A 24,418-nucleotide genomic window follows, 5' to 3' on the forward strand; every position below is an offset into this window, starting at 1 on the left:
GCAATATCCTATTTGCATTTTTATTTAGGATAGCTTGCTGCTCTTTTCCCAACTACAAGCAAAAGTAGTCTTGCTCCCAGGTATTTTCCAATTATAACCGATACCTACATGTTCGATACACAAGTGCAGCCCAAGTGAATTTTTTTTTTTATTACACGTTTTCCCACCTTAGACTTCAAAATTGACTTGAGATTTTTAATATTGGAGTAGGAACTGACCAGGCTTATCTGAGAAGATAATTATGGGGGAACAGTGGGATACTAGTTTAAAGCATGGAAATTCAAAGAAAGTGAAATCAGACAGAACTCCTTCATCCAGGAGGATAGTAGAGTTGTGGAATGTTACCAAGGAAGGCCAATGAAGCAGACAGCATAACAATGTATTTCTAGAGAAGGGAGAAGGCAAGATGACAGAAAGGTGAGGGTTGTACTGAGTGTTTTAGGTTTTGTGGGTCTAAATGCCAGGTTTTGGTTCTAAAATTTTCAGTTCTCAAGATGGAATCAACCTTTTTCAAACAAACAGTCACAATAAGTGTAAAGCGATAGTGGTTATACATTCAGATTTGTAGTCACGACATAGTAAAATGTCAAACATTCAAATTCAAACTTCAAAATACTACTGTGAAAGGGCAGTTTAATTTGCATATAATGGTACCAAATGACCATAAAAGTTGCAGTATTTAGCCAACAGAAAATACATTGCCACAATCTCAAACTAGTAAGATTGAAGATATCCAATGTTTGCCACGGTTAATGAGAAATATGATGATCACACCACAGATGACCAAAAGCCCTCAGGACAGAATATTTGCAAGGCACAGAAGAGATAAGAGCTCACCTTTTGAGCACCTGAGAAGGCATGGTAGTAACATGAAACGTAAGTCATAATAGCCTTTTCATCTGGCCTGAGTGTGCCTACAATATCTGTGCCGAGAGAAAGTCAAGAGCAGAGTAAGGTTGCATCATGCCACAAGCAGAAAAACCACGCAAAATGGTACGAAAGCACACAGGTGCAGCATCATGCCTAGAACCAAGAATTTAAAAATCTGAGGAACAGCTGAAAGAGAAGCACGAGATCAGTTTTGCAGGAAGGGAGGGGTCCTTGGTGACTTATGGTACCTTCTGTGCTCCTGAAAAGGCATGGTAGAAGCAGGAGACATAGGTCATAATAGCCTTCTCATCAGGGCGGGCGGTGCTCACAATGTCTGTGGGTAAACAAAAATATTAGGAAGAGCTCGATATCTTAAGCTATTGTAATTAAACATTTTCACATGCATTACCCCCAGACCAACGCCACTCCAGGTGTACAACTTTACCCACCACCAGACTTTCATAAAACAAAAGAAACTGATGCAGCAGGAAAAAAAAGCTCTTTTAAATCAACATGGGGCTGTTCATAAAAGGAAAGTTGCAGAAAATTAATCTGAAATGCCTTTAATATGCTCTCCACCTTCCAGAACACCAATGTAAACTGCAGCTAAGTTCTGATATGATCTCAAACTGTATTTGAAACTTGAGGAGAACTAACCAGACATAAAATTGCAGAATGTTTGAAGAGTAAACCTTAAGATGCGCCAATATGTATGGACAATTAAAAAAAACAGTATGGACATCCATAAATGTTTTGATATACAAGTAGACATAAAATGCACTAATTTAGCTTCAAAGTCATTTGAACATTCCACAGAAAACTAAATTAGCCAATTATCACAAAAATATATATTTAAGCTTATTCCATCAACTTTTTACAATATATAGGAAAGTAAGTTGTGAAGAGGACATAAGGCGGCAACAAAGGGATATAGATGGGTTAAGTGAGTGGGCAAAGATCTGGCAAATGGAATATGTGGGGAAGTGCGAAATTATCCATTTTGGCAGGAAGAATTTTTAAAAAGCACATTATCTAAATGGTGAGAGATTGCAAAGCTCGGAGATGCAGAGGGATCTGGGTGTGCTAGTGCATGAATCACAAAAGGTTAGTATATAGGTTCAGCAAGTAATCATGAAAGCTAATGGAATGTCATCACTTATTGAGAGGGGAATTGAATACAAAAATAGGGAGGTTATGCTTCAGCTATACCGGGTATCGGCGAGACCACATCTGGAGCACTGCGTACAGCACGGTCTCCTTTTTTAAGGAAGGATGTAAATGCGTTGGAAGCAGTTCAGAGAAGGTTTACTAGACTAATACCTGGAATGAGCAGATTGTCTTGAGGAAATGTTGGATAGGCTCGGCTTGTATCCAATGGAGTTAAGAGCAGAGGTGGTTTAATTGAAACACAAGATCCTGAGGGGATTTGACAGGGAGGATGTGCAAAAGGATGTTTCCTCTTGTTGGAGAATATAGAACTTGAGGTCACTTCTTAAAAATAAGGGGTCGCCCATTTAAGACAGATGAGAAATTTTTTTTGAGGGTCATGAGTCTTTGGAACTCTCTTCCTCAAAGGGCAGTGGAAGCAGAGTCTGAATATAGAAGGCAGAGGTAGATAGATTTTTGATAAGCAAGGGGGTGAATTATTGGGGGTAGGCAGGAATTGAGGTTACAATCAGATCAGCCATGACCTTGTTGAATGGCAAGGCAGGCTCGAGGGGCCGAGTGGCCTAGTCCTGCTCCTAATTCGTATGTTTGTATGTAAAAGCATGCTTTTCTCATTGATTAAAATAAGTCAGTGAAATCAGTCGTTAAAGGAACAGCCCCTGGCAGAATGGAATCCTGGTGGCATTTCATATCCCAGTGTTAGCACTGTTTACTAATCATGGTTGGACTGGTTTACCCGTTGGTTAACAAAGTTTAATGTATACCTTGTGCTCCTGCACACAGCCATAGTTACTTCAAAAAGACTGCGTACACCATTAAAGTCACCCTCAGCTAGATGCACAAACTGGACACTCATTACAAATTTAAATATTTGAGCAGCATGTTCACTTGGTAAAAGAGTAAAAAGAGAACTAGTATTTGTTCCTGAAAATTTTACAATTAGCTGTGAAGCTGCGACACTACAGTGACTAAAAGGGTACACCTCAACTAGGCAAAATCTCACGGTTCAAAAGCAGAATTCTATAAATACTGCTCTCAAATGGTATTTAATACATAGCTTTTTTTAAAAAGAATTTGTATATTTTTGGGGGCCAAGTTGCAGCTGATCATTTTTTTCTTATAGGACAGGCTTGCAAGGGCATGCGGAAATAAAGCTAGAAGAGACATTAAAAAGGTAGAAGGCAAATTCAGTTATGAATGTGGAAATGAATGTTCATATGTGGTTAAAGCATTGCAGTAATATTGTCCAAGTGTGAAGCAAGCATGAATTGCATAATAAAAGCAGATTGAGAAATTAAAGTGTGAATGCCTTTTGGCTGTACATAAATCAAAAAAGTCTATTAGCAGGCTCATTCCAGTGGGCTGCCCAATCTGCAGCTCATTGACCATATATCGTCGTTGCACCCAGCCCTAGCAACTCACTATCTGCCTATTTATTAAATTTTGAGGGTTTGAAAACAGCTATTGGCTCACTGGTGGATAAGTCCCACATCAGAATACGAAGATCTGTTAGTAACAGTAATTATCCTTTTGCAAATTAATAGGAGCATAGTTTTAAAACTTTATACTTGGCTCCGGCAGCTTCATGGTGCACACCTGTGCAGCCCACCAATAAAAGACTAGGCACTCCTGCTACAGGTTAAACGTCAAATGCAAATCACAAAAGGAGGGCAGTTTTTCAAAACTGAATCAGGAAACTCTGGCTTGGATTACAAGACATTGGGATACTAGAACATTAAAATGGGGAAGTAAAGCCCAGGAAGTACTTATGGCTCAAAACCCTTCATTTCCACATTTTAAAAAAAGTCAGAACTTTCACTTTAACCATGTAACTTTTGATCACAATGCAGGCCCTTGAGTGGAGATTCTGCTCCCCATTACAATGCTACAGTCAAGTAACAGTGAAACAATATACACCTCCTAATTCAACCACCCCAGTTTCAGTAAGTATCTTCATATGTGCTCGTGAAACCCCAATTAATGCCCACCTGCATATAATTAAATTGAGATAGTTAACATTTATATACATTCATGAGACTACGGTTGGTAAGTTTTTATTTGAAAATACACTTAATTATGTAATTTGTTTAAACAGTCAAAAGTTTTCCATTCTTCAAGTAACTGGATTACATTTTAATAGGTGCAGTGTTACTATAACCCATTTCACTAATGTTCACCAAGTAGAGTTTCAGGTGATATAGGTCTGGCACACCTTTCACATAATGCAGTAAATACATCACAAACAACTGCAGTAAAGACATCACACACTATAGTTTCCCTGACCGGTTTGCCAGCTGCATCAGCCACATATCACTGAAGTCTTGGAATATGTTTAAGCTTAAATATTGCAGGGATAAATCTAGTCTTTAGATTGATAAGAGGCCATAAAAGAAATGAGCAGTAACATTTAAACTGATTAGTCCAAATGAAAAATCAGTCTCACCAAGAGGATTAAAAAGAGATCAGCAATTTCGAGAGTTGAAAACTGAAGTAATCTTGGTTTGTGACTTTTTAAAAAGACACATTTTGGAGGTATTGTCAACTAGGTGCAGAAATGTCAAGACATGCTGGCTAATTTAGTACCACAGTGCAGGTTATTGAGGCACACATTTTCCCATTCCTGAAAGTTGCCAGTCTTAGAGCACTCTGCTCAATACCTCACGTAGGCAAAGACCGCCACTGTCCAACTATGGCAGCTCCATCAGGGCAAGAGGAGAAAAAAAAAAAATCACCTCCCCCAGCCAAGGAACTGGGAAAACAGTCCCAAAAATAACTGTAGTGAAGGAGTGCAATATGGAGTTAATCTCCATTGCACTTAATTCAGTAAAACAAAAACCCAAATATCACAGACGCAACTTTAGACTGTATTCAAGTATTGAGGTAATTTCTCTTTCTTTTCTCCTGCCCCATCAATCACCATTCACCTAAATAAAATCGCTGATTCTGAAGGGACTCTACAGGATAGACAGAGGTTGCTTCCTCTCTGGGGAGTCTAGAGCATTAGGTCACAGTGTCAGGACAAGGGGTTGATCCGAAATTTGAAGGTTGGGAATCTTTGGAATTGTCTACCCCAGAGGGTTATGAATGCTCCATCGTTGAGTATATTCAAGGTTGAGATAAATTTTCTGGTCTCAGGGAATCAAGGAATATGGAGAGGGGGCAGGAAAGTGGATTTGGGACAGATAGCCATGATTGTATTGAACAGGGGTCGTATGGTCTACTCCTGTTATTTATGTTCTTATGAAACGCTATGTATGGGGATGGCACTAGTTAGCCTCCAGCAGCCGGAGAGTCATTTTTCTTTGACTCCAAGGCAGGTAAGCGCAACTTTTCATTACTTCAGCTGTGTGAACCATTAACTAATTTTTAAGAAGATTGTACAGAGATAGCAGGGCCGGCGATGTGCTGCAACTGCAGCATGTGGAAATCTGTGGAATGCACTGCAATCCCAGACAACCACGTCTGGAGTAAGTGTCTGCAGCTTACACGACTTCAGCTCAGAATTGCTGAGCTGGAGATGGAGTTGCAGACATTGCGGAGCATCAGGTAGGGGGAGGGTTACCTGAAGACTTTGTCCCAGGAGGCAGTCACACCTCTTCGAGTAGGGAGAACATTAGAGATGGCCAATGGCCAGGGACAGGAGGGTGTGACTGCGAGTGAGGCAGGTAGGGGAAAAAAAAAAATCAGCACGTAGTGATGCAGGAGCCATAGCCTGCAAGGGAACAGGTACGAGATCCTTGCTACCTGTGTGGAAAAAGAGGACTGCAAGATGGATAAGCGGACTGACCATGGTGAAAGATGCCATTCCAGTGGGGAAGTGGAGGAATGTGGTAGCGATAGGAGACAATATAGTCAGGGGGATAGATATTGTTCTCTGCATCCGCGACCCGGAGCTTGGATGGCTGTGTTGCCTGCCCGGAGCCAGGGTTAAGGACATCTCGCAGCTGGAGAGGAATCTGGAGTGGGAGAGGGAGGTCCAGTTGTCTCAGTCCATGTGGGAACCAATGACATAGGTAGAACCAGAAATGATGCTCTGCTTAGAGAGTGAGGAGTTAGGGTCCAAACTAAAACAAAGAAAATTAAATGTAATCATCTCTGGATTGTTACCTGAGCCACGGGTAAATTGGCACAGGGTCAAGCAGATCAGAGAACTAAACACGTGGCTCAGAGTGGTGTGGGAAGAAGGGGTTTCGGTTCTTGGGGCACTGGCATCAGTACTCCGTGGAGCTATTTCATTGGGATGGGCTTCACTTGAACCGGGCTGGAACCAGTGTCCTGGCCTATTGCATAACTAGGGCTGTGGTGGGGGGAGAGAAGGTTTGGGTAATCGGAAATTTAGAAATCCAAAAAGGGGTGAGGGCATCGGAGCAGGATAGTGATGCGGGCAAATGCTAACAGAATGGGACAGGAAAGGGACAGAGTGTTTAACAAAAATTGCACATTGGCAAATAAGGTCATTGCAGGGAATAGAGGTTAAAAAAAAAGAAATTAAAAGTTCCTTTACCTGAATGCACAAATCATCTGGAATAAGATAGATGAACTAGTGGCACGAACAGAGGTAACTGATATTTATCAAATTGTCATTACCGAGACATGGTTACAAGGAGATCAAAGTTGGGAAATAAATATTCCAGGGTACACAATATTTTGGAGAGAACAGCAAAGGAGGGGAAGCCTTGATAGTAAAGGATGACAAAGACATTAATAAGAAGGGATATGGCCTCAGAAGATCATGAAGTAGAATCAGTTTGGGTGGAAATTAGGAATAGCAGGAGTCAGAAAACACTGGTGGGAATAGTTTACATGCCCCCTAACAGTAGATATATTATTGGACAGAACATTAAACAGGAAATTATTTGAGCTTGTAACAAAGACAATGTATTAATTATGGGGACTGGAATCTACATATAGACTAGGACATTCAAATTGGCAACAGTGATCTGGAAGATGAATCTGTAGAATGTTTATGACAGTTTCTTGGAGCAATACATTGTAGAACGGACTAGGGAAGAAAGATATCTTAGATCTCCTATTGTGTAATGAAACAGGGTTAGTTAGCAACATCGTAGCAAAAGACCCACTGGGAAAGAGTGATCATAATACCACTGCATTTCATGTTAAGTTTGAAAGTGACATTTCAACTACAAATGAGAACCTTAAACATAAAGCCAATTACCAAGGTATGAGGGTATTATTAAATTGGCAGGTAAAATCAAGGAAAACCCAAAGGTGTTTTATCAGTACATTAAGAGCAAGAGGATAACGAAGGAAAGGGTAGGGCTTATCAGAGATGTACAAGGGAACTTAAGCATGGATGCAGAGGATGTGGGCAGGGTTCTTAATGAGTTTTTTGTCTCTCTTCACAAAAAGAGAGGAATGATGCAGACATTATAGTAAAAGAGGAGTGCGAAATATTAGATATGATGTTCATAATGAGAGGGGAATTACTAGAGGGTCTGACATCCTTGAAAGTAGATAAATCGCCAGGGCCAGATGGATTGTATCCCAGGTTGTTAAAGGAAGCCAGGGAGGAAATAGATGCGCTGAGGATCATCCTCAAATTCCTCACGAGATACAGAAGGGGTACCAGAGGTCTGTGAACATTGTACCATTGTTTAAAAAGGGTGCGAGGGATAGGCCAAATAATTATAGGCCAGTCAGTCTGACCTTGGCAGTGGGTAAATTGTTGAATTAATTCTGAGGGATAGGATAAACTGCCACTTAAAGCACAGTTTAATCAGGGATAGTCAGCGTGGATTTGTTAAGGGAAGGTCATGTCTTACTAACTTGATTGAGTTGTTTGAGGAAGTAACAAGGAGGATTGATGAGGGTAGTACAGTGGATGTGGTCTACGTGGATGTTAGTAAGGTATTTGACAAGGTCCCGCATAGCAGACTGGTCAGTAAAATGAAAGCCCATGGGATACAGGGGAATGTGGCAGGTTGGATTTAAAATTGGCTCAGCGACAGGAAAGGGTAGTAGTCGACGAATGTTTTTGCAAATGGAAAGCAGGTTCCAGTGGCGTGCCACAGGGCTCAGTGTTGGGTCTCTTGTTGTTTGTGATATATATTAATGATTTGGACTTAAATGTGGGAGGCATGATTGGGAAATTTGCTGATGACACAAAAACTGGCCGTGTAGTTGATAGTGAAGAAGATAGCTGTCGACTCCAGAATGATATCAATGGTTTGGATGAGTGGGTGGAAAAGTGGCAAGTGGAATTCAATCCAGAGAAGAGAGGTAATGCATTTGGGGAGGGCAAACGAAGTGAGGAAATATACAATGAATGGGAGGATATTGAGAGCGGTAGAAGTGAGAGTGAGTGTCCACAGGTTCCTGAAGATGGCAGGACAGGTAGATAGAGTGAAGGTATATGGAATGTTTTTCTTTACTGACCGAGGTGTAGAACACAAAAGCAGGAATGTAATGCCGGAACTGTATAAAACGCTGGTTAGGTCACAGCTGGAGTATTGCGTACAGTTCTGGTCACTTTACAGGAAGGACATAATTGCTCTGAACAAAGTACAGAGGAGATTTACAAGAAAATTGCAGCTATGATGACCGATTGGATAGGCTAGGGTCGTTTTCCTTAGAACAGGGGAGGCTGAAAGGTGACTTAATTGGGGTGGACAAAATTGAGGGGCCGAGATAGAGTAGACAGGAAGGACCGGTTTCCCCTGGCAGAGGGGTTAATTACCAGCAGCACATATTTAAGGTGACCGGTAGAAAGATTAGAGAGGACGCAAGGAAAAATCTTTTCACCCAGAGGGTGATGGTGTCTGGAATTCACTACCAGAAATGGTAAAGGAGGCAGAAACCCGGAATTCATTTAAAAAGGTATCTGGGCATGCGCCTGAAGTGCTGTAACCTGCAAGGCTATGGACCAGGTTCTGGAAGGTGAGATTAGATTGGGCGACTAGTTCTTTCGGCTGGCACTGACACATTGGGCTGAATAGCCTCCTTCTGTGCCATAATTTTTCTACGGTTCTATGGGAGAACTGGCTACAGTTAATTGGGTAACTAGACTAGAAGGTATGGCAGTAAATGAACAGTGGGAAATATTTAAAGAAACAATTCAAAAGGTTCAACAAAAGTACATTCCGTTCAAAAACAAAAACACGTCAAGAAAGCCCAATCCATGGCTCACTCTGGAAGTTGATTTGACTAAACGAGGCTTATAATGTTGCAAAAAAAAAAACACAGTCTGAGCATTTCGGAGTGTCTTAGAAACCAGAAAAGGACCACCAAAAAGTTGATAAAAAGGGGAAAAAAAAGGAGTGTAAACTAGCCAGCAATATAAAAACAGATTGTAAGAGCTTCTGTAAGTAAATAAAAAGAGTAGCAAAAATAGACGTTGGTCCCTTAGAGACAGAGACAAGAGAAATCATGGGGAATGAGGAAATGGCAGAGGCATTGAACAAATATTCTGTCTCTGTCTTCACAGTAGAAGACACAAGTCCCATACCAGAAATAGGCAGTAACCTAAGGGCTAAAAAGGAGGAAATTAAAGGATAATGATATATCAGTCGAGAAATAGTATTGGAGAAACTAAAATCTGACAAGTCCCTGGGACCAGATTGCCTACATCCTAGGGTTCTAAAAGAGATAGCTGCAGAGATAGTGCATGCGCTGGCCATCATTTTCCAGAATTCCTTAGATTCAGGAATGGTCTGGTCAGATTGGAAGTTGGCAAATGTTTACCTCCTTTCTTGAAAAGCAGTTTGAGAGAAAACGGAACTACAAGCCCGTTAGCCTATCAGTCGTTGCAAAGATGCTGGAAACTATTAAGCAAGTTTTAACAATGCACTTGGAAAAGCTTAGTATGATTAGAACAAGTCAGCATGATTTTCCTAAAGGGAAATCTTGTTTGACAAACTTAGTTTTTTTGTGTATGTAGGATAGATAAAGGGGAGCCAGTTGATGTAGTATACCTGGATTTCCAAAAGGCATTTGATAAGGTCCCACATAAAAGATTAATAGGCAAGATAAGGGCTCATGGTATTGGGAGTAATTTATTAGAGTGGATAGAGGAGTGGTCAACAGGAAGCAGGGTGTGAGCATAAATGGGGCATTTTCCAGTTGGCAGGCAGTGAATAGTGGAGTGCCACAAGGATCAGTGCTGGTGCCTCAACTATTTACACTCTATATTAATGACTTGGATGACGAGAGAGAGTAATGTATCTAAGTTTGCTGATAAAGCTCAGTAGAAAGGTAAGCTGTGGGGAGGACATAGCGAGGCTGCAAAGAAATATAGACAGGTTAAATGAGTGGGCAAAAGATGGCAAATGGTGTATAATGTAGAGAAGTGTGAAGTTGTTCACTTTGGTCATAAAAATAGAAAATTTTTTTTTTTAAAAAGGTGTGAAACTGGTAAGTGTTGATGTTCAGAGACACAGGTGTACTCACACAAGGAACGCACGAAGTTAACATGCAGGTGCAGCAGGCTATTAGGAAGGCAAATGGCATGTTGGCCTTTATTGCAAGAGGATTGGAGTACAGGAATAAAGATGTCTTACTAAAATTGTTAACAGGGCTTTGGTGAGACCGCACATGGAATACACGTTTAAAGAAAGGATATACTTGCACTGCAGATGGTGCGAGGTTCATTAAATTGATCCCTGGGATGAAGGGTTGTCCTATGATGAGAGGCTGAGTAAATTGGACCTATATCCTCTGGAGTTTAGAAGAATGCGATCTAATTGAGACACACAAGATTCTGAACAGGCTTGATAGAGTAGAAGCTGAGAGATTGTTTCCACTGGTCAGGGAATCTAGAATGCTGGGGCAGTCTCAGGATAAGGGGCCGATCATTCAGGACTGAGATGAGGAGAAATTACTACACTCAAAGGGTGAATCTTTGGAATTCTCTACCCCAGACGGTTGTGGATGCTCTATCGTTGAATATACTTAAGGCTGGGATAGACAAGATTTTTGGTCTTGCAGGGAATCAAGATATATGGGGAGCGGGCAGTAAAGTGGAACTGAAGCCATAGATCAGCCATGATTGTATTGAATGGCGGAGCAGGCTCGATGGACCATATGGTCTACTCCCGCTCCTATTTCTCCTTTCTTGTACTTTTGTTTTTTTTTTTTAAAAAGAGAAAAAATTTAACAAGATATTCTAATTAACATCTCCAGACCTGTCCAATCCCTGTACACGTTCACTACAGCTGCAAGGATGTTCTCCCCATTGTCCAAATGACTATAGGTTACCTAGTACAGGTCCAAAAAAAAAAAAAATGTACCAATCCAGAAGTCTAAACAGGACTCAGAATGCCACTCTCAGCTTTACTCCTTTCCCTTGACTTGCCCTATTATAAGCAACAGGAAACAACTTCAAACTGGCCTGACAGCTGTTAAACCCTACAAAAGTCCTGCTTTGGACTGCAGACTATTTTTGGGCAGAGTTGTGGTTTCAAGAATCAAGGGGCTCTAAGGCCTTTTAAAACTGTTCAACACTGGCTCCTCCCTGGGGAGGTTTAGCACTTCAGTGTTACACAATTTCAGTATCGCCATATCCTTAATAAGTTTGGCACCTACACTAGAAATGTGAAAAACATTCTGTTCCAACTTACATTTACTTTGAACTAAAAACTACTCTTCCTGGGCTTTTCATCATCTTTAATGGACTAAAATTAACATGGTTTTTCAGAATGCTTCCACTGCAATGAGTTGCAAAACAGACAGTAACCTTTTGGTGATAAAGGACCGTTAAAATAATAAATTCTATCGTACATATAGTAAAAAATTAACTCAAGCCTTCACAGACTGAACTGAACAGAGGATTCTATACAATTAGAACAAAAGACTTGCCCCGTGCTTTTCTCAAGGCCTGCCTTAGATCATTGTTCTGTACAAGGTGGCGGCTCACCACCTTCTCAAGGGCAATTAGGGATGGGCAATAAATGCTGGCCTAGCCAGCAATGCCCACATCCCATGAACGAATAAAAAAAAAAGTCTGACAAAATATAGCATGCTCATAAGTATATTCTCTTCAGTCACCATATGCAGGACAAAACTAATTACCTTCTGCATCCAACATCTTGGGTATATCCAGGTATTTCTCAGCCACTTCAAAGGCATTGTTCAGGTTTGTGAGCGGATCATCCTGAAATGTTAGGAAAAGCAGCCAAAGGATCAGACACCAATATCATAAATCAACAGCAGTTTAGAATTCCAAGATTCTGGCTTTTTAAAAACTATCGCAAACAGTTCAAGTGAATGCTCAAATTGCTACATACCTTCCTCAGCTTGTCATAATCAATGAGTTCTGGTCTGTGTCTATGAATGAGTGCGTTGAATGCCAGGCCATCTTTCCAACTGGACACCAGCATCAGAAACAAAATCCAATATTAGAATATTGTGGGAGATAAAATAAAACAATGATATATCCATTTCCATCATCTCAAACTATGACGGGAAAGTGATGAGGAATCTACGACTGTAGATGGGTATACTTCATAAAGTCCATTTTTCCCTCACTTTTGAAGTATCTCGGAATGTTTGTCTATGTAACAAGAATTGTTTTACATCAAGGGATGGGAAGAAAATATCAGAAGCGAAGTGCACCACCAATACTGGTCACCCAAGCACTGGAATTCAGCGAATGTATAGCTGTTAACATTGTCAGGTATGAGCAAAGTTGAATTATTGCATAAACTATAAACAAGTTTATGCAAGTGTAACTCCGTTATGCTCTGTACCATTTTTGCTGGCAATGTATGCCCTTTTAAAATGACTTTTGGGTCAAATGTCAATCACCCAAGCCACCTAAACAAACCATTGAAAAACAAAAACTTACATAAATGCTCTACCCCTTTATATTGTAGGTTTGCCTCTCATGGAAATTGCCTAACTCTATCATACTTGCAGGATTGCTATAACGGCTTTTGCCACAGAAAATCTATGGACCATGGCAAAAGCCCAACTTTGTATTATCCGGGTTGTATTTACACTGAAGAAACTATATAAAGGCAGATTAGCAGAAGGATGCAGTTTAATAGAAATAAGACAAAATAAGGAAGGAAGAGTCATTGAAAAAACACAGTCAGAAGTGACATACTAATGGGTTCAATTACACAATTTGTTGTAAGTGCAAGATCTATATAAAAAAGCCAACAGTACATTGGGTTTTGGATACAGGGGGACGGGAGGAGAGAATAAATATATAGACAAGGCAATAAGAATGTGTAGTTATAGGTATTGGATTAAAAAAAAGATATTAAAGCCAGAGAGTAAACAGCAAAGATACATCAGAATGAGAAACAATAGTTATGAGAGATTTGAAATACTCAGACTATATCCAGTGGAGCAAAGAATGCAAAAAGGTGATTTATTACAAGTTTTTGAAACTGTGAAAGGTGATAAGGGGGAAATAGGGGGAAAAATCATGGCCTCGGTTCAGAAGTCAATGATGAGCCAAAATTTAAAATTGTCAGGAGGGTTTGGGAGCCTAGAAATCCTCATCACAGGAAGTTGAGGCAGTGACTACTGCACTAAAGTGGAAAGTAAACAAACATTTGAAGCAGATGAAGAAACAGGGCTAACAGGAGGATATTGGGGGTTGGGAGAGAAAAAAAATGATTAGTGGCTGTAAAAAGCCAGCACAATGTCCATGGGCCAAATGATCTTCAAAAACAAGTAAACATGCGTGGGAATCTCATGCAGAGCATTTCCTTTTGTTTCTGAATCCAGCCCATAGAATTCAATACATACTGGAAACTGCAATAAGGTTTATTAGTTATCAGTCTCCTTGATGTGGCATTGGGCTAAATGCCATTTTATTTTATTAGTGGCAACATTTAAATTGCAAGTATTCAATTGCATCAACCAAATTATACAAACAAGTCACAGTCAACCACAAGCAATCAAGAGGGAAATAGTATGGGACAATATGCTGACATAGCAATATTTATGTTGTCACTCATGTCTCTGCTTTAATTAGCTTCTCTTTTACAGCAAAGGGTCAAATGTTAATGGATACAATCATGCAGTGTTAAAATGACCAAATGGGCAACTGAATTCAGTTACAATCACTAGAGCTGTTTTTTTTTTTAAGTTTTTACAATTGAAATGTAGCCTTCCTGTCTTTGGGAGCTGAAAATGTTTAAGGAAATGCATATTGCACATAGTATTGTTTTATCACGAAAAGTGGAAGTCATGTTAAGTGCATGTAAGTTCTCAAACGAATAACTGCATCAATGGCTTGCTACAGAGCTTGTATGGACATCGATAAGACTTGATTAACAAGTAGGTGCAAAATGACAACCATCAAGACTGGCTGCAAAAAAATTACTACAAGTCTGTTAGTACAAATCTGGCAATCCAATTTAAGCACAGATCACTTTCCTCCCTTTACCACAAAGAAAATTAGAGATACTCTATGCTGCACCCATTACCTGATGTGGAAGTTCTGCACATTCACATTCTTGTATGGTGCAGTCTTCCTCTGACACCACAACAGCAATCCTTCCTTGGCAGAAGTCTCTGGAAAGAAATGTTTTGACAATGGTAAGGAACAATCAGAAGTTTTGAAAGTAGCACTTTATAGCATATAGCACAAAAAATAAAATGCACCTTATAAAAGTTCAGAACAAAATTGTTACCCGGTACCATTTGGCTTCCAGTAAGTTTGCAGACCCCACAGGGCATCTTGCATTAAATACTATCTGGTTCACAATGATATGAACCTGACAGGAAGCTCATTTCAAGGCATCACTTAACCTGGAATATACACTGTAGCTAAACAAGTATATCATCCTGTAATAAAGACCACCAGCTTACCAATTCCTACTGGGCCTGAGTTAATAAACTACTAATTACTGAATATACAGCCCAACAGCTGTGATCTCTCAGCTTTGCACATCACTGATGGTAGCAGTGGAAGAATGTCTGTTTTTAGAAGATTGTTGGAATCTAGCAGAGACTGTCCAGCGTACCAAGTGTTTGTTTCTATAGGCTCTTGACCCCTACCATGCAGGTCAACTGTTCTAGCTGACATGTAGTCAAAAACAGGTAAACAAAGATACAGAACAGCATCCATACTGGAATATCAGTTCATAAAAGAATTGATAGTGATCAATCTATCTGAAGTAGTCAGAAAAGGCCACCTATCTTTGATCCCTTAATACTCAAATGCATTTGAAGTTATTTCATCCTGTTGGTGAAAACAATTAATATGATCCTATACTTCCAGCGTTTCAAAGCTTTAAATACAAATTTACTTATTTGGGGAATTGTGCAGAGGAATACTTTTCCATTTTGCACCAAAATGTTTAAGTTAAGCTTTCACATCAGGTACCACATGGGCAGTGTTCCAAGCTGTGCAAAAATCAGATATGCTGAACAATGCAACAGACTGCACACAAAAGAAAAACTGATCATGGGCCAGCTGCACAGTAAAGTTATTGTTAATGTTCTGCCAATAAGCCTCATCCTTTGAGGATGAATGAGAATTCTTCCAATATCCTGCATCAGCCAAAGTCTGACTTGAGTTTACCAAATTATGCAGAATTATAGGTAGTCTCGCCCAAGGGCCCAGACAACAGGAATGGAGTGGAAACTATCCTAAATTTTTAGAATCTCAAGTCAACAAAGCAAAAAAAAAAAACCACAATCTCCATCTGTCCAGGCTGGATTCAAATCCAGGTCCTGAAAAATATGTAGTAAGAATGTGTTAAAACCCTGTGCCAGTCCCCTTTGAGACATTTTAATACCTAGCTTTATACGTGCCTCAAGTTGTAAATTTTAAAAAACACAAATACCTGACTATTTTCAACACTTCTAGAACCATGCATGATGTTCAGAGCAGCTCTCATGTGCACAATCAAGCTAAGAATTCAGATCCATAGGTGGTCACAAGGTTTTAGGTTTTAGAACTAAAATCCATCCTTACCTTCAACAGATATGTCTTGAATAGCAAAACGAAGGATGATAGTCCAGATCATACCTAGAGTCATCTTAACATTTCCATCCACAATTTCTGGAAAAAATAAGCAATGAACAATTTCCTGAAAATTGTGTTTCCCTTCATTGGCAAATAAACTAATTTCAGCTGGAACACTGAGTTAATATTTCTAAATTGGAACTGCTGCAGCTGCATAGAATATCCTTGCACTATTTTCATTACAGATTAAACCAAACTTTCCATTTAAAGCAAACTATGTAAAAGAATTACATAGACATTAGGAAAGTCTAAATTCTTGATAAGAATTTGTATTGTTCAGTGTTATGTCCTTAAAACATTCCTAAGTGCTTTACAACAGTCACTATTACATAGTTGCCCAGTCAAGTTTTTACAAGTAGTTTATCAATGAATATACCCACCTAGTATCACATGAATTTGCATCATTTGTGGTCACATTCCCCAAAAATATGGCACTGCAATTCTACCAGTCATCTGAAAATTGTGCATTACAGAGAGTTACATTCCCATCTCTGGGGCCATTTCCAGTAGTGATGGCCATAATAGCCTCAATTATGCCCCCCAACGTGGATCAGGAGACAAATTCCTTGTTTCATACATTTACAAGTGCCCTCGTAGGAAAAAGGTTTAATTTTTTTTTTAAAAAACAGTCCTGATTACAGCTCTGAATTGCTATGAGAAAGGGTAAAATAAAGTGATTCAAATAGTAAGGCTGGTGAGAACAACCTGCTCAATTCTCTCACCTTCCAGCAGCCAATTTAAGCACAAACAGGAGAACAAAGCTCCTGACTTTTTTTTTTAATAAAAGCATTAAATAGATTTATCTGGGATTCTGCACAAAATAATTCTGTGCTGGAACAGTTTCCACCAGCTAGAAAAGACTTTATTCTTTCATGGGATGTGGGTGTCACTGGCAAGGCCAGCATTTATTGCCCATCCCCAATTGCCTTCAAAAAGGTGGTGGTGAGCCACTTTTTTGAACCACCGCAGTCCATGCAGTGTCGGTACACCCACAGTGCTGTTAGGGAGGAGTTCCAGGATTTTGACCCAGCGACAGTGAAGGACAGTCAGGATGGTGTGCGGCTTGGAGAGGAACTTGCAAGCATTAGGGACAAAAGACCCAACAGGGCATTATATAAACTTATTTCCTATCCAGTTAATTTTTGCATGAAACCTATGCAGTAGTTTAAGGATTGTGCTGAAATTAATACAAAATCTCATTGCATAAGTTCAATATGGCTTCTTCCCTACCCCATCAAAAACAAAATAGCTATTGGTCTTAAACCAAGTTCTGTATGGCTTGAGGTGTGATAAATGGACTTTGCAGTTGCAATTGAATTAGTGTGCTTGATCTTTGCTGACCGTAAAAAGCTACACATTTCAGACCAGATACTTCAAGCACAGTTCAAATTCAGCAATCAGGAACCCTTCACTGAAGGTTTTAATATAAAGAAACTCTGCCCAGCAAAAAAACTAGTTTAAATGACAAAACTTATTACAGTACAGTAACATAGAAAGCTAAATGGGTGCACCATGAAGGAGAACCCCTTGCAAAGAGATCCAGATGTTACATGAAGCATCTTGTAGAAGGTGGGCGAGAAAAGCAGATTCTCCAGAAGGACAGTTAATCTTTGGTGTCCAGTTCAATAGTAAAAGGTCAACAACAGATTACCATCCCACATCAGAATAGCACATGGCTAGGAGAGAAACAGACCAACCAACCTCAGGAGAAATAGGAACTCTAATAGTGCTAGACCATCAAAAATGAACTGGAATCAACCTTGATCAACAGTCACACCAGTAAATAGGAATTCTGAAGGTTTCAGCTCAAAAGGGAAGAGTAAGAAAGCATGTTGGAATAAAGTGTTTTTGATGTAATTCCACTCAGTTTGACACATCTGCATTGGATTAATATTGTGGATTCTGGCTCCACTCCCAAGACATGAACATATTCTAAAGTGGCATTCCACTGCATTGTTGAAGGTATGATCCTTTGAGTGACATCTTAAGCCAAGAGCCCTCTGCCCATCACTGTAGACGCAAGAGCAATTTTTGGACTTCTGGAACAGATGTAACTGTAGTCAGTCTTAACTCAGTGGTATCACTTTTGCCTCAGTTAGAGCTTTTAGATTTAAGCCTCATTCCAGAACTTGAGCATATAATCTGGACCGACACTTCAGTAGGTTAACAAAGGAGAACGCACCATTGGGAGGTGCCATCTTTTGGGTGAGATGTTAAACAGAGGCTCAGCTCTGTCTGCTCTCAGGTGGACATAAAAGGCATGACACTATTGGAGCAGCACAGGAGTTTTCATGGTAACTTGGCCAATATTAATCCCTCAGTCAACATCATGAAAAAAATCTGGTCATTATCTCATGTTATTTATGGGATCGTGCTGTGTGCAAATTGGCAGACATGTTTCCTACATTTTAACAAAATACTTAATTGGCTGTGATGCTTTTTGGGACAGCAGGTTTCATAGAACCAAAGGGTACAGCACAGGCCATATAGCTCATTGAGTCTACACCAACTCTTTCAAAGAGAAATCCAGAGTCCTACTCCCCTGCCGTACAATTTATGTCCAAGTACTTATCCAATTCACTTTTGAAAGCTATTAAAATCAGTTCTCACCAAAACTAGCCAATCATCTCAAAAATCTTCCTCCTCATATTGCCTCTTTTGTCAATTACCTTAAAAATCAATGCCCTCTGGTTATTGACCCTTCAGCCATTAGAAATAGCTTCTTTAATTATCTAAACACATGATTTTGAAAAACACAGTCTAATTTATCCACATAACTAAAGTCCCTCATCCCTGGAACCATACTAGTAAGTTTCCTCTGTACCCTCTCCAAAGTCTTCAACTCTCTCCAAAAGTGTGATGCCCAGAACTGGACACACTACTCCAGTGGGACCGAATTGCGTTTTATGTAGGTTTAATTTGCAAAATGTGCTACATTTCTTTACTGGCACTGCTCAGGAGCAGTCTCTTTAGTAACCCCTCTCTAATTCAAAAATCCAGATATGATCTCAGGTTTTTGTCTGAAATATTTTGTTAATCACTGTACAACCATTATGTAAAATCAGAGGACTGTTCTAATTATGCTGAGATTTTACAGCTGCGGTACTGCAGAAGCATTACATGTACCTAATAATTTACTTTATTAACATGTTGCAGACGTACACTTAAATTTGAATCAAATTGTATTCCAAGTTTGTAAAAGCCAACTGGAAAGCACTTACAGGTTTGAACTTGTGAAATGTTTTAATAACCAATAATTGTTTGAGATGACTTTGTTGAGAAATTGTTTGGGTGTCCTAGTGTTAAATTGAGCAGTTTTAACAATATTGACCATTTTTCCATTGAATAACTTTCCCATTAGTTGCATTTACTAACTAGTAATCTGCAACAGACTACACTTTTACAGTGTATTCCAGCCCATTGCCAGAGAAACAGTTTTGAAAAAAATGGATGTATCAGCTGGTTTCTTGGCAACAGAATCTGGCACCAATCTACATAGTGAATAGTTGAGCTCGAGCACATTCCTAACAAATGTGAAGATTATGAATTCAGCATCTATTTTAATTAGTGGAGCCAGCAGCTCAAATTCTTAGACGAGTGAACAAGTAAAACTAGTCTCGTGATTCTTCATTAGTGGAGCTAAGCAACTTCTTTACTCCACTTTCCCCCTCCAATCCCATTTTATAGAAATTACTTGATATAAATCAGTTGTAACCTTAACTGAACTTTTGTAACTAATTTGCAAATAGAAGTAATGAACATAATATTGTGCATTATAGATCTATCAGCATGCAGAAGCATCAATGCTTTAGTTGGTAAATGCAAAGTAACATGTTCAATCTAAGTGAGGGTGATAATAAGTTACACAATTGGCCTCTACCTTACTTCCCTTAGCCTTGTGCACTAAATCAGGACTCCTAACCAGTCGCAACCTGTGATATGATGACACAGCTGCATATCTGCCAGCAGTGCTCTGTTTAAGCCCGAATGAGAAATGTATCTTGCAGCAGCTTTTTCTGAAGCAGCGATAGTGCGAGCGAGGTGTCAGCTGGGAAGGAGAGTTTCAGTTTAAAATAACTTACCTTTTGTTTCGGCGGACAAGGGGACTGCTGGGTAAGTAAACCTATACATTCGGGCAGTTGTTAAACCCGAAACACTACACGTGCAGTGTCTCCCACCCATCCTCCTCCTCTAACCAAAAAAAAAAGGACTGTGTGGAGGGTTTGGCAAGGTAAGGTTTTCCTTTTTTTTTTAAATCTGTCAATTTAGTGCGGAGGGGATGGAAGCTAGGGCAGTTGCATGCTCCTCTTGCAGGATGTGGGAGGTGAGGGTCACCACTGGTGTCCCTGCTGACTTCACCTGTGAGAAGTGCACCCAACTCCAGCTCCTCGCAGACTGCGTTAGGGAACTGGAGCTGGAGGAACTTCGGATCAGTCAGGATGCTGAGGGGGTGATAGCGAGCAGTTATAGGGAAGTAGTGACACCTAAGTTACAGGATAAAGGTAGCTGGGTGACCGTCAGGGGAGGGAAAGGGAATAGGCGCACAGTGCAGGGATCCCCTGCGGCCGTTCCCCTCAATAATACGTATACCGTTTTGGATACAGTTGGGGGGGGGGGGGGGAAAAGACGACCTACCAGAGGAAAGCCACAGTGGCCAGCTCTCTGGCACTGAGCCTGGCTCAGTGGCTCAGAAGGGAAGGCGGGGGGGGAGAATAGGAGAGCGATAGTGATAGGAGATTCAATGGTTAGAGGAACAGACAGGAGATTCTGTGGTCGTGAACGAGACTCCCGGATGGAATGTTGCCTCCCGGGTGCCAGGGTCAGGGATGTCTCGGATCGAGTCCATAGGATTCTTAAAGGGGAGCAGCCAGAGATCGTGGTACATCTCGGTACCAATGACATAGCTAGGAAAAGGGATGAGGACCTGAAAAGCGAATATAGGGAGTTAGGTTGGAAGCTGAAAGGCAGGACGAGCGGAGTAGTAATCTCAGGATTGTTACCGGTGCCACGTGCTAGTGAGACTAGAAACAGGGAGCGAGTGCAACTGAACATGTGGCTACAGAACTGGTGTAGGAGGGAGGGATTCAGATATGTGGATCATTGGGATACCTTCTGGGGAAGGTGGGAACTGTACAAGAAGGACGGGTTGCATCTGAACTGGAGGGGCACCAATATCCTGGGCGGGAGGTTTGCTAGAGCTCTTCGGGAGGGTTTAAACTAGTTTGGCAGGGGGATGGGAACCGGAGCCACGGATCAGTGGATGGGGTAGCTGTTGAACAGGCAGATACCGAGTGCAGAGAGTCTGTGAGGAAGGTTAGGCAGTTGACAGGGCAAAGTTGCAGCCAGTATGATGGGTTGAAGTGTGTCTATTATAACGCAAGAAGTGTCAGGAATAAGGGTGATGAACTTAGAGCATGGATCAGTACTTGGAGCTACGATGTTGTGGCCATTACGGAGACGTGGATATCACAGGGGCAGGAATGGATGTTGGATGTTCCGGGGTTTAGATGTTTCAAAAGGAATAGGGAGGGAGGTAAAAGAGATGGGGGAGTGGCATTGTTAATCAGGGATAGTATCACAGCTGCAGAAAGGGAGGTCGTCGAGGAGGGTTTGTCTACTGAGTCATTATGGGTGGAAGTCAGAAACAGGAAAGGAGCAGTCACTTTGTTGGGAGTTTTCTATAGACCCCCCAATAGCAACAGAGACACGGAGGAACAGATTGGGAGGCAGATTTTGGAAAGGTGCAGAAGTAACAGGATTGTTGTCATGGGTGACTTCAACTTCCCCAATATTGATTGGAACCTCCTTAGTGCAAATAGTTTGGATGGAGCAGTTTTTGTCAGGTGTGTCCAGGAAGGTTTCCTGACTCAATATGTAGATAGGCCGACTAGAGGGGAGACGATGTTGGACTTGGTGCTTGGCAACGAACCAGGCCAGGTGGCAGATCTATCGGTGGGAGAGCATTTCGGTGATAGTGATCACAACTCCCTGACCTTTACTATAGTCATGGAGAGGGACAGGAGCAGACGGGATGGGAAAATATTTAATTGGGGGAGGGGGAATTACAATGCTATTAGGCAGGAACTGGGGAGCATAAATTGGGAACAGATGTTCTCAGGGAAATGCACGACAGAAATGTGGAGGTTGTTTAGGGAGCACGCTGCCACTGCTGGATAGGTTTGTCCCGATGAGGCAGGGAAGGGATGGTCAGGTGAAGGAACCTTGGATGACAAGAGATGTGGAACAGCTAGTCAAGAGGAAGAAGGAAGCTTACTTAAGGTTGAGGAAGCAAGGATCAGACAGGGCTCTAGAGGGTTACAAGGTAGCCAGGAAGGAACTGAAGAATGGACTTAGGAGAACTAGAGGGGGACACGAAAAAGTCTTGGCGGGTAGGATTAAAGGAAAATCAGACGGCGTCCTACACTTGTGAGGAACAAGAAGATGGCCAGAGTGAGGGTAGGGCCGATCAGAGATAGTGGAGGGAACTTGTGCCCGAGTCAGAGGAGGTAGGGGAGGTCCTAAATGAATACTTTGCTTCAGTATTCACTAGTGAGAGGGACCTGGTCGTTTGTGAGGACAGCGTGGAACAGGCTGATATGCTCGAACAGGTTGAGGTTAAGAGGGAGGATGTGCTGGAAATTTTGAATGATATGAGGACAGATAAGTCCCCGGGGCCAGACGGGATATACCCAAGAATATTACGGGAAGCGAGGGAAGAGATTGCTGCGCCTTTGGCGATGATCTTTGCGTCTTCACTGTCCACTGGAGTAGTACCAGATAATTGGAGGGTGGCAAATGTTGTTCCCTTGTTCAAGAAAGGGAATAGGGATAACCCTGGGAATTATAGACCAGTCAGTCTTACGTCGGTAGTGGGCAAATTATTGGAGAGGATTCTGAGAGACAGGATTTATGATTTGGAAAAGCATAGTTTGATTAGAGACAGCCAGCATGGCTTTGTGAGGGGCAGGTCATGCCTCACAAGCCTTATTGAATTCTTTGAAGAGGTGACAAAACACATTGATGAAGGAAGAGCAGTGGATGTGGTGTATATGGATTTTAGCAAGGCGTTTGATAAGGTTCCCCATGGTAGGCTCATTCAGAAAGTAAGGAGGCATGGGATTCAGGGAAAGTTGGCTGTCTGGTTACAAAATTGGCTGGCCCAGAGAAGTCAGAGGGTGGTAGTAGATGGAAAGTATTCAGCATGGAGCTCAGTGACCAGTGGTGTTCCACAAGGATCTGTTCTGGGACCTCTGCTCTTTGCGATTTTTATAAATGACTTGGATGAGGAAGTGGAAGGCTGGGTTAGCAAGTTTGCCGATGACATGAAGGTTGCTGGAGTTGTGGATAGTGTGGAAGGCTGTTGTAGGTTGCAATGGGACATTGACAGGATGTAGAGCTGGGCTGAGAAGTGGCAGATGGAGTTCAACCTGGAAAAGTGTGAAGTGATTCATTTTGGAAGGTCGAATTTGAATGCGGAATACAGGCTTAAAGACAGGATTCTTGGTAGTGTGGAGGAACAGAGGGATCTTGGGGTCCATGGACATAGATCGCTCAAAGTTGCCACCCAAGTTGATAGGGTTGTTAAGAAGGCGTATGGGGTGTTGGCTTTCATTAACAGGGGGATTGAGTTTAAGAGCCGCGAGGTTATGCTGCAGCTCTATAAAGCCCTGGTTAGACCACACTTGGAATATTGCGGTCAGTTCTGGTCGCCTCATTATAGGAAAGATGTGGAAGCTTTAGAGAGGGTGCAGAGGAGATTTACCAGGATGCTGCCTGGACTGGAGGGCATGTCCTACGAAGAAAGATTGAGGGAGCTAGGGCTTTTCTCATTGGAGCGAAGGAGGATGAGAGGTAACTTGATAGAGGGGTACAAGATGATGAGAGGCATAGAAATAGTGGATAGTCAGAGACTTTTACCCAGGGTGGAAAGGGCTATCACCAGGGGGCATAATTTTAAGGTGATTGGAGGAAGGTTTCGGGGAGATGTCAGAGGTAGGTTCTTTACACAGAGAGTGGTGGGTGCGTGGAATGCGCTGCCAGCGGTGGTAGTAGCAGATACGTTAGGGGCATTTAAGCGACTCTTGGATAGGTGCATGGATGATAGTAGAATGAAGGGTAGGTAGTTAGTTTGATCTTAGAGTAGGTTAAAGGTTCGGCACAACATCATGGGCCAAAGGGCCTGTACTGTGCTGTACTGTTCTATGTTCTATGTAAGTGGCCAGTTTCACCAGTGCCTCAAACTATGTACCAATACCTGACTTCCCAAAGCCTGTTCCACAAGGCAGAAGTCAGGAGTGTGACGGAATACTCCCCACTTGCCTGGATGAGTGCAGCTCCAAAAAAAAAAAACCTCGGAGCTTGACACCATCCAGGACAAAGCAGCACGCTTGAGCAGCACCCCATCCACCACCATAAACATTCACTACCACAGGCGCA

General features: G+C 41.4%; 1 protein-coding gene across 3 annotated transcripts in view; it reads right to left on the reverse strand.

Moving 5' to 3' along the window:
* LOC137352994 (alpha-actinin-1-like) overlaps positions 1-24,418 on the reverse strand; it is a 155,676-nt gene that overhangs the window by 69,034 nt on the left and 62,224 nt on the right. For 2 of the 3 annotated variants that reach the window (XM_068018863.1, XM_068018865.1), the window contains exons 4-8: positions 15,932-16,018; positions 14,436-14,523; positions 12,279-12,357; positions 12,064-12,145; positions 1,119-1,204 (exon numbers count right to left, since the gene is read on the reverse strand). In XM_068018863.1, coding sequence (XP_067874964.1) covers positions 1,119-1,204; positions 12,064-12,145; positions 12,279-12,357; positions 14,436-14,523; positions 15,932-16,018 — 422 coding nt within the window. Of the gene's footprint in view, positions 1-837; positions 924-1,118; positions 1,205-12,063; positions 12,146-12,278; positions 12,358-14,435; positions 14,524-15,931; positions 16,019-24,418 lie in introns of all 3 variants that reach the window. The other variant, XM_068018864.1, reaches the window with a different exon arrangement.

This window comes from Heterodontus francisci, chromosome 40, assembly GCF_036365525.1.
Source record: "Heterodontus francisci isolate sHetFra1 chromosome 40, sHetFra1.hap1, whole genome shotgun sequence".
Classification (NCBI taxonomy): domain Eukaryota; kingdom Metazoa; phylum Chordata; class Chondrichthyes; order Heterodontiformes; family Heterodontidae; genus Heterodontus; species Heterodontus francisci.